Below are 10,848 nucleotides of genomic sequence, written 5' to 3' on the forward strand. Positions count from 1 at the left end.
GCCGGAGGCGCCGGGCGCAGCCCGGATGGGGGCGCCCGCCCCCTGCAGCAGGCCGGCGGCGGCCCCGCACCTCCCTCGTGGTCACGTGCCCGCCGGGAGCCAATGGTGCTCTTCGGGGGAGGAAAGGCAGAGAGAGACATAATTTGCTCCCAGGCCTGTTTGTGCCGCCAGGAAGTCTTTGACTCTGTGGTTCTTAAACGGGCATCTCGCTCTCAGCGCCCGCGGCCCGCAGGCTCCGAGGCCGTTCTAGCTCAGCGCGAGACCTACAGCGAGCCCTGCGACCCACACGCCTCCGCCCTCCCCTCTCGGCGAGGGGACTCTAGGACCCGGCGGGGCGGGGCGGGGCCGGCCCGTCTCGCGAGAAGAAGTGCGGCGGGGCGGGGCGAGGAAATCTCGCGAGAAGGGGCGGGGCGGGCTGGGCTGGCGGCTGCGCGGCGGCAGGGGCCGGTGCACGCTGAGGCAGGAGCGGGGCCAGCGCGGGACCCGGGAGCGCGAGCGGACAGCGGGAACCCCCGGCCGTTGCCAGGTAACGGCGAGCCCCGGCGCCGCTCGCGTCGTGCCGCCGACTCAGCGTCCGGCCCGGGCCCTGGGGGGCCCCGGCGCGGCCCGGCCCGGCCCGGCCCGGCGCGGCTGGCGGCTGGGCCCGGCGCTGGGGGGCGGTGGCAGCGGCGGGGCCCTGGCGCCGCGTCTCGCCCGGCCGGCCGGCGCGGAGTCGCCCCTGCGCCCTCGGGGGCTCTCGGCCGCCTTGGGGGCCGCCTCCCTCCCGCCTCGCGGCCCTGGCTTAGGCACCGGCTCGAGGCGCGCCGCCGCCGCGGAGGAGTTTCGGGCAGAAGTTAGTCTGTCCTCGCCGTCCGTTGCAGGGGCCTGGGCGGTCGTTCCGTGGCAGTGGGAGTTTAAACCTTTACCCCTGCGTTTCGAGCGTCTCCTGTCTTGGGGCTGCGGGTCGTGTGCGGTCGCTGAGGCCCCTCCCGCGGGAGGCCGGCGGAAATGGCTGGCGACCAGGGCGCGAGCGGTGAAGCGCTGCGTGTGCAGAGTCGTGTTTGCCCGTCTTGCCCACCACAGTGGGGGGTTGCTGCTTTATGCCGTATCTCCGCTCTGTCTCCCACATGGACATAGAGGATTAATCCGAATTGCACTAGAAAGCTAGTGTATTTTTAATCTTGGAGTTCTCTGTTGCATTTAAGATTGTGTGAAGTTACGTGAAACCTTTAGAGGAGTGTTTTCACAATCGCTTTACTAGTTTGTACGTCCTCCTTTCTCAAAGTTAGCGACCAATGACAGCAAGTCTTCAAAATTATGCAGCCGTGTTTGTGTAGCAGTTGGCATTACCATCTTCCTTGAATTCTCATATAGATGGAATGCACTAGCACTGCTGTAAAGATCAGGAGTAAAACTTTGAAGTGGGAATTAAATATTTTGGAGGAGTAACATGTTTGACTTGGTATTATAGACTGTTAAATCTAGAGTGAGCTTAAACTTTTGTATCAAACTTCTACGCATAGACAAAAGCAATCAGGATAATCTGGTTAGCAGTGATGAATATGTGGATTGCTGTCATCAGGAAAATGAAACAGTTTACTACAAAACTGTGCAGTTTAGTGTGCATTTCTTCTTATCACTGCATGTTTATGAAGTATTAGTCATTCATCTTTTTTGAATATAAAATGAAAGAATCCTATTTTGTTTTTCAGGATTTTTTCATCCTAACTAGATGTATGTTGGAGTGTGTGTGTGGGGGGGTTGTTTTGCTTTGCTTTGCTTTTTTGTTTGTTGTTTGCTTTTGTTTTTCCAGAGATGTTCTCTGTTCAATGTTTCATTCATAGTGGGCTGGTTCATTCTGTCTGTTTCTTTGCATCCTTTGACCTCTGAAAAGTGGCCTCTGGAGCTGTAAGCCTCTTTTTGTAGAGAATTATTCCAAATATTTTAAGCTAAGTTTAGAATATCATTTTCTAGAGTATAGAAATAGATAAGAATCTCTTCCTTCTTGGTACTACTGAAGCTTTTTATTATTTTCTCAATATTTCGTATGCTGTCTTGTGATAGCTTCCAGATACCTTTGTTAGCACTGCTGATTTCTTGTTAACTCTGCTGTGTGCTCCTGTTGTTGAAATGTGAATCACATTTTTATGTAGTATTATGAATTTGGTGAAAAGAGTGCTGTACCTCCTTTCCACCACATGAAGTCTCTTCTGTATTGTGCAATACGTATCATATGACTTAAAGTGGATAATAATAACTAGGTAGCAGGATTTTTTTTACTTTGATGCAAAAGGTGATCATCTTAGCAAAACCTGTGATAATGCTCAGATAAATTAGCTTTAGTATTTTAATGTTTATGAAAGCCTAATTCTGAAAGCTTTTTCCTAAAGTGACTTGCAGTTTCTTCCTCCAAAGAGTTCAGTGTTGTTCTTTATTGTCAAAAGTTCATGCTGTGTTTTACTACATTTGTGGGAGAGATCAGTAGTGTACCATGAAATAAGTCATCTTTGTTTCTTTTTATGCAAATTACAGAATGCCAGGACTAAGCTGTAGATTCTACCAGCATAAATTTCCAGAGGTGGAAGATGTAGTGATGGTCAATGTTCGGTCTATTGCTGAAATGGGAGCTTATGTCAGCCTGTTGGAATACAACAACATTGAAGGCATGATCCTTCTTAGTGAGCTATCCAGAAGACGTATCCGTTCCATAAACAAACTCATCCGCATTGGGAGGAATGAATGCGTTGTGGTCATAAGGGTTGACAAAGAAAAAGGTATTTTGGGATATTATGGGCAATATTAAGCTCGAAATCATAAGGAGAAATGCAAATAAACGGAGTAGCTCAATATTCTTTTCTGGGAGTTTTTGTTAAAGGTACTCAAAATAGATCATAGATTATGTTCTATTACCAGATTATGCCATCTGATTGTGAATGTACCTGAAGGGAGGGTGTCAAGGGGACGGGGACAAACTCTTTTCTGTTGTCCCGTGTGACAGGACAAGAGGCAATGGGCAGAAACTGAAGCACAGGAAGTTCTGCCTGACCGTGAGGGGGAATTTCTTCCCTGTGAGAGTGACGGAGCACTGGACCAGGTTGCCCAGAGAGATTGTGGAGTCTCCTTCTCTGGAGATCTTCAAGGCCCGCCTGGATGCAACCGTGTCTAACCCTGCTGAGCGGGGAGGTTGGACTAGATGATCTCCAGAGGTCCCTTCCAACCTTACTGGTTCTATGATTCTGTGTTCTTCTGTGTATACTTTGAGAGTCAGATTAATGAAGATTAGTCACACCAGTAAAGATTTAAATGGGTCCTCAACATTTTAAAGTCAATGTTTAATCAACAAACCAGAGTGAAGTAGTTTTTTTTTTTTTTAATACCTGTGTAGCTTTCCCAAGTCTTAGCTGGAAAGAAGAATGAGACCTCTCTGAAGTAGTGGAAAAAAATCTATTCTTGAAATAACAAAAAAAAAAAATAAATAAATCCAGAGGTCTAAATACTCCAAGAGAAAGAAGCATAAAGAAGGAGGATACAATTTTTAAAGATGGCACTAAACAGTATCCTAAAACAATGGCATGCTATATATTAAAGTCAAAGACTCAAATATTCAGAAGATAGGAAAAGACAAACTTACGGTTGCATGCACAATCTCAACTTCTGACTTTCTAAAGTATGCATATTGTATGATTGTTACATAACTGCCATCCATTTTATAATCAGAGCTGAAGCCTCAGGGCACAGGATGGACTGTGAGCTCCATTATAATGCTCATTATTTAAAGTTTGTGTCATCTGACACTTTCAAAACATTTTTTCTTCTGATAGGTTATATTGACTTGTCAAAAAGAAGAGTTTCTCCAGAGGAGGCAATCAAATGTGAAGACAAATTCACAAAATCAAAGACTGTAAGTTGGTTGGCTATCTTCAGGCATTGTGTGTTGCTCAGTTGCTTTCTTAAACAACAAAAATGCACAGACATAAGTTAATATGAAAATACTGCTCTCACTTATCAGGCATGCTTTGATATTCCTTTACCCATGCAAATATATAATCAGTTCATCTGTCCATGAATGCTCTGGTAAGCTGCTTCTTGATTACTGGATAGATGAGTTGCCAACTGAAAATTTGTGTAAAGGCTGATATTTTAGTGATCAGAGATGCAAAACAGGTGCTGGTTTAGCATGCTATGGACAAACTTCATTGAAAAAACTTACAGTCAATGTGCTCTTACGCTCCTGAGAGAAATATTTGCCATTGAGTATTACTTTGATTCTAACTTTTTTATTTCTATACAATAAAATACTGTGTCTAACAGTTTGATATAATTTTCTACTTCATTCTTCTTGAGAGAGTAATTTTATTTTCATAGTGTGCAGTAAAGGTTCAGGTTAATGCAGTGTGTTTGATACCGAGTTCTAGGAGCTTACAAAGTATGTAATTTATTGCTAAATTTAGAAGACTATATTGCAGCATCCTACAGTATTTAGAATCAAAACACTTATACTTTTTTTCCTGTTTATTGTTGTCTCTCTGAATTAACAGTTTTGGTTTCGAACTTCAGTCTGAAGGACTCAATTGTGTGCTGTACAAGCTCATAGTGAAAATAAGTCATTACGTGAGTGTACAGTTGGAAAAAGACATCCTTATTTCTCCTTATTTATTTCTTAATCTGTTTATGTTCAAGGTTTACAGCATTCTTCGACATGTTGCTGAGGTCCTAGAATACACTAAAGATGAGCAGCTTGAGAGTCTGTTCCAGAGAACTGCCTGGGTATTTGATGACAAGTACAAAAGACCAGGATATGGTGCTTATGATGCATTCAAGCATGCAGTCTCGTAAGGACTTTTTTTTTCCCCCCTAGAAATTTACTTCATAATTGCAGAGAAATACTTCCTGGACTAGATCCATCATAATGTTCATTTTTTCAAAGTCATTATGAAGGATATACTGATCAACTAAGCCAAGTCAAGCTCTATTTCAGCCCTCCAGTTGCTTATTGTAGATTTCTCTGACTGTTCAAGTGGCATTCTTCAGAAAAGAAGAGGCACTGACCTTGGTTTCTCTGTCAGAATTTGCCTGTTCTTAATCCTAAGCAGATATTCTCATGCAGATCTAATTCTATGCCTGAAGATATTTCTACCCACAGCTGACTGTCACTCTTCCACTGCTACCAGCTGAATCTTTCTTTTCTAAAGGCTATCACAAGTTGGCTTGTTACTTCTCTAACCAACTCTTCCAAATTTAAAGAATGGAAGTGGGATTATGAGCTTAGAAAAGGAATTATTAGCAGAAGGTTTTGGAAATTGTGCACTGAAATGGGTTGTTTTGAACTGCTTATGAAGTCTGGTATTTTAGTTTGCTTTCAGAATTATTAAGCCATTTGCTTTCCCTCTAAAGATTCTTTCGTGAGAAGTTGAATTGACAATCCAGAAATAGCATGCTCAAATTTTCTAATTTTACTCTTTTATAGTACATAAACCTGTAAGAGATGAACTTCAGTCTTAACACTAGGTGGCAGTGGATTAAGAACTAGGGCCATTAGTAGCATTTTTTGATTAGGTTAAAATTATTTGTTTTGGGAAGAGAAACTTACTGCATCCTCATTTACACTGATTGTATTCTCTTCCATAGAAGAGTAATTCCCTTCTAATGAAAGTAAACTTAGCAATAAAGGGCAAATCTGGGCACACGACTGCAGAAATAATTCCAGATCATTCTATAACTGGTAAATATTTAGTTAAACTACTATATACTAAAGGACAAAAGCTGTACTTATATCAACTATTTAATCTTCTAATTCAAAAGAGATACTGGACACACAACCCATTTGTTACTCATTTGCTCTTCAGATTGGAGTATAAAAATTTAAGGCTAGCTGTTTCGAAAATACATTCCATCAATAATGCCTTAAGATTTCTGACAATGGCCAGCATTTTTATTTATTCCTGTTGTGCTGTTGTGTAAAGCTACTGAGAGTGAGCAGAGCTATGTGCTTTCATAAGCTTCCTGAAATTCCTGCTGAAGGTATAGCATGCCCTCTGGTAATTAAGACTTTGACTTGCTGTTTCTTTTCTTACTATTGAGGCTTAGTATTTTGGGGTTTCACACAGCAAGATCATGTGGTGAAATCTTAAAATATATTTACACTCTAAGTAAAATATTTCACATTCAGGATCTACTTGTTGAAGGCCTACTGTGGGTCACAAAAATTGTAATTGGAAGGCTAAACAGAATAGATTGTAAATAAAGAAACGGAACTTGTGTGTCCAATAAATCAAACATCTCTGCCATATAAGTGGGTTCTGTATGTTTGTTTGTCCTTTGTACTATCTACGTTCAGTATATGAAATTGCAAAAGATGATGTTTTATTAGTAGCAAAGACAAATCTCCAAAAGTTCCTCTGTTTTTTGAGGTGTTTTGGTTAATGTTTGCATGTAGCATAGGTTAATGTAGCATAGGTGGTCTGGTGTCACATTTCAGAGAACCGAAAAATGTAATGAGAACATTTCTTCTCCTGGGCAACAGAGTATGAGAAACTTTTGCTCAGGCAAGGCTGAAAATACCAGCTACAGGGCTAACAGGGAAACCTTTTGTGAGGAGCTTTTTTCTTTGCTTAAACAGCTGATCAAATTCAGATCCCTGGATTTGAAACTATTAGCTTGTGATCTGAAAAACCTTTGTCCTTTAGCTAGGAATGTAGCCAGCTGATGCAAGTCTGTCTGTGGTCTGTCTGTGTACTGTTAAAAAGGAGTAAAGAGTAACATGGAATGAGTATAGGTTATTTTATAGAAAGACAAAAATTGTGCCTGTGAGTAAAACGCTAAAATAATTCAAAAAAAAAAAAAAAACAAATCTGTTGTGGATTCTCTTTCATGAAGCGTGGGCTTTATCTTCACTTTGAATGAAACATCAAACAACTAGATACATTTCTCACTCTACCTATAATTTACGTATAGAGCTGGACAGAGCTTATTCCATCTTTTGATTTCTTTTTTTAAGTCATTTATACTGTTTATTCCAAGAACAGACTACGTGAACTGTTTGCTTTGATAAATGGAAAAATGTTTTGAAAATAGATGTCTCTTCTGGTGTTTAAATGGACTCTCTTAAGAAACATCTCTGTTTTATTGCCTAGTAAATCTCTAGCATTATGCATAAAAATATTGAAATCGTACCACAACTTAACGTTACTACTTACTCCATTTTTCTACAACTTCTGTAACATTACTTTGTTTGGCTCAGAGACCCTGCGATCTTGGATAGCCTAGATCTAACAGAGGAAGAAAGGCGTGTGTTGATTGACAATATTAACAGGCGTCTGACACCACAAGCAGTCAAAATCCGAGCTGGTGAGTTCTTTTTGGGTATTCATTTAACAGACCTTGGCACTAATGTTACTGTAGTTACTGTATCTTGTAAACTATAAACTTGCCTAAAACGTATGGTTAGTGGTGTAGAATGAAACTGCTCTTTCAGAATGGAGACATCTTAATCAAGGGATTGCTTGCAAAATGCTTGTAAGGGTTCTCTCTCAAAGTCCAAAGCTGTTTGGCTTTTTTTTTCCCTCTCTAGTTGCAGGTTCCTTGGGACACAAAGTAGTTGGCATAACAGATAATGCAGTCTATCATATTGCATTGATATGCAAGCAGTATAAATATTTCATAGCTATTACTGAATCCACAACAAAGTATTGAATTCTTTAATTCCCTGACAGGATGATTGGTCTGTGGTATGGCTAGGAGTGTGTCCACATTAATGAGTGAAAATAATTCTGAGTTTGCTCTGGATGTATTGCCAGCTGGTTGATTGCAAAACATTCAGCAAGATAAATTAGCTCGAGCCTGGTACCTCGCTAATGTATTCATATAGTTTGAACGATTTTATCTCTTGCTAGCACAGTATGGGCACAGAAATAGTGTGAATGTTTGTACTACTTAAGAAAGTGTACTTTTTAAATGTAAGTCTGCTCTTACAGCTATATAACTGAACAGGCTTAAAAGCACACTTGCCATCAAACAGATAATCAAAATAGTAGAGTCATGTTTGTAACTAGAATAAGAAATTGCCCTTTCTCGGTAAGTGCATATTGATGAGCATTAGTACTGGTCTTTACTGTGGAGGGAAGGAAAGATAATCTATATCCGCATGACAGGGAAGTGAAGAACAGAGTGCAAAAAAGTAAGGTAATTAAAATGCTTCTGTCTATTACTTTAGTTCACCATATCAGTTAAAATAGATTTCAAATATGGAAATAGAATTTGACTGCTGTGCAGAATGAAATTGCTAAAACGAATGTCACTTAATTGTGAAAATACACTAAGTAAAAGAATAGGCTGCCCTTCAAGTAACTGTATCTTGCCTATTTTATTCTAGTTGTCTAAGTTGGTTTTAATTTTGTCTTCAGAGTAGATAGAAAAATTTTCTTTTGGTTTATAGCCTTATCACAAGGCTGATAGGATACTTACTTTTTTATAAATTTACTTGTGATAACTGAAAACTGGAAGGTAATCAGGAAGTAACACATGACCAGCAGTGTGAGTCTCTGTCCTCACTTTCAAAAACCTACAAAAATATAGAAAATTATTTTAACTATATATATAAATAAAACTTCTACTCTGTCCCTCACAAAAAAAAGGCTCCTAAGGTGATGCCTGTGATATAAAGGTTGATAGAATTCCTTGAATTTGTAGTTGCGCACTTTCCCAAACTTCATTTTCTGAAAAGATCTTTCATTTTCTCTGCTGTTTATTGCTTTTTATGTCTTGATCTTCATGTAAAAATAAAACTTATTCCTATTGAATTTATTGAGAGATGGGAAGGAGGAGTATATATAGTGTATAATTTCATATCTTGGATTTTCAAAGCACTATGTAAAATGTTATACATTTAGAGAATTTATGAAGATTTTTTTCCTTAGCTTACAAATTAGGAAATTGGAGTACTTCTGCAGCTCTGGAAGGTACTGAAGCTGTTCTTGTAGATAAACATTTGTGGTTAAAAGCTTTATTAAAGCTTAACTATAAAAAGCTTTAAAGTTTATACAGCCTTTGATAACTTTGAATTTTTGAGTTTTATTATTTATATTTGTCTGTCTTAGACATTGAGGTTGCATGTTATGGTTATGAAGGCATAGACGCAGTGAAAGAAGCTTTGAGAGCAGGCTTGAACTGTTCCACGGAGAACATGCCCATTAAAGTAAGTGTCCATCTTGATAGTGAAACCAAAAGCAAAGTTTTCTGATGTCCTTAGTTAATAGAAGCTTGCAGTGGTAACTGCGATAGTCAAGTAGCAGGAAGTCGTTCTTCTCTATAGCATGCATATAACACTTCATTCCAACTATGTGATGACAGCTGTTACTATGACTCAACTGTGGCTTCCGAAGTTCAAGAAGTTGTATTTATTCTGTTCAACTGCAGAAGTTTACTTATCCAATTGTCTTGGAAAAACATGTAATGATAGTCACAGCCATTATAATTCTTTGCAAAATTATGTAATGGGCTGCTTTACTGATCTGCAAGGTGAACATTTTCTATACTTCAACACCTTTCTAAATATATATATAGACTATATAAAAATAACTTTTTAGTGTGGGAAATCTAATGGACTGCATACTTCTGTCATTTCAGTCTCTTTATGCTTCTAGAAAGGACTTTTATAATGACAAAATGTTTATTTCTGGATTATACACTTAGAACAGCATTGCTCACTTTGCTCTTATGTGATATTTTTTCTTTTTGCTTTTTGTTACTGAGTTTGCTGTTTTGGTTTGTTTTTCTCCCTACAATGTGATAGATTAATCTAATAGCTCCTCCTCGTTATGTGATGACTACTACAACACTGGAGAGAACCGAAGGACTGTCTGTTTTGAATCAAGCCATGGCTGTCATTAAAGAAAAAATTGAGGAGAAGAGAGGAGTCTTTAATGTGCAGATGGAAGTAAGAACATATTGCATCCTAAAAAATATTTTTTGTTTTTTTCTCCCTCAGAAGTTTTAGAGTAGAGCGAGATCAGTAGTGCTAGAAAGCATTTTAGCAAAAAATATTATGAAACTAAATATTAAACCTGAACTTCTCTTTAAGTAAACAAATGGCCAAACCTTCTAATTTTCCTATTTTTATTGTATGACTTCTTGCTCTTTATTTTTAGGTTGGAAAAAGAAAAATAGTTGGTTGCTCTGATCCTATATAATGTTTCTTAATGACTTTACCATATGTTCTGTTTTTTTCAGCCAAAGGTGGTTACTGATACAGATGAAACTGAGCTTGCAAGGCAGTTGGAGAGGCTGGAGAGGGAAAATGCTGAAGTGGATGGAGATGATGATGCTGAGGAAATGGAAGCCAAAACTGAAGACTAAATGTTCTGGAATATTTAGAAGAGACAGAGCATATGAAAAAAAATTAGACACCCCATTGAAAACACCCTGGACCAAATGCTTCCAGTATTGAAAACTTCAAAAGCAAATACTTAAAGTATTTTACTGTTTTTAAAAAAAGAACAATACATGAAATTCTCTCCTAAATAACACTTGCTCTTATGCAGCAACTTACACAAATTGAATCCTTCAAAAGGAAGGTGCCTAGCTGCATTCAAGACTCAAAACTCAAGGCCAGAGAGGGGCCACAGACCCATACTTAACACTTTCATATTAAGAATTGGTGATTACAGCTCAGTGCATCTGTCAGTGAGCTTTTCTAGAACCACCGAAACCAGGCAAGTAGAACAGTTCTATACAGAATGTATTCAAGCAAATATTCAATAAATTTCTTGGCTATGTAACTTCAGGCTTTTTTTCATTCTTGTCACATGGAGTAGTGTGGATATAAAACCTGGTAGAGTATAATTTAGTGGGTGATTTGCTTTTAAGATGGAA

General features: G+C 39.3%; 1 protein-coding gene across 1 annotated transcript; it reads left to right on the forward strand.

Moving 5' to 3' along the window:
• The first annotated feature begins 410 nt into the window (after positions 1–410).
• EIF2S1 (eukaryotic translation initiation factor 2 subunit alpha) lies at positions 411–10,754 on the forward strand. The gene is made up of 8 exons (XM_062577837.1): positions 411–526; positions 2,512–2,753; positions 3,801–3,880; positions 4,660–4,811; positions 7,220–7,326; positions 9,075–9,172; positions 9,770–9,913; positions 10,207–10,754. The coding sequence occupies exons 2-8, from the start codon at positions 2,513–2,515 to the stop codon at positions 10,330–10,332; spliced, it is 948 nt and encodes a 315-aa protein (XP_062433821.1). The 5' UTR covers positions 411–526; position 2,512; the 3' UTR covers positions 10,333–10,754.
• Positions 10,755–10,848: the final 94 nt, after the last annotated feature.

The sequence above is a fragment of the Rhea pennata genome, chromosome 5, assembly GCF_028389875.1.
Source record: "Rhea pennata isolate bPtePen1 chromosome 5, bPtePen1.pri, whole genome shotgun sequence".
Taxonomy (NCBI): Eukaryota; Metazoa; Chordata; class Aves; order Rheiformes; family Rheidae; genus Rhea; species Rhea pennata.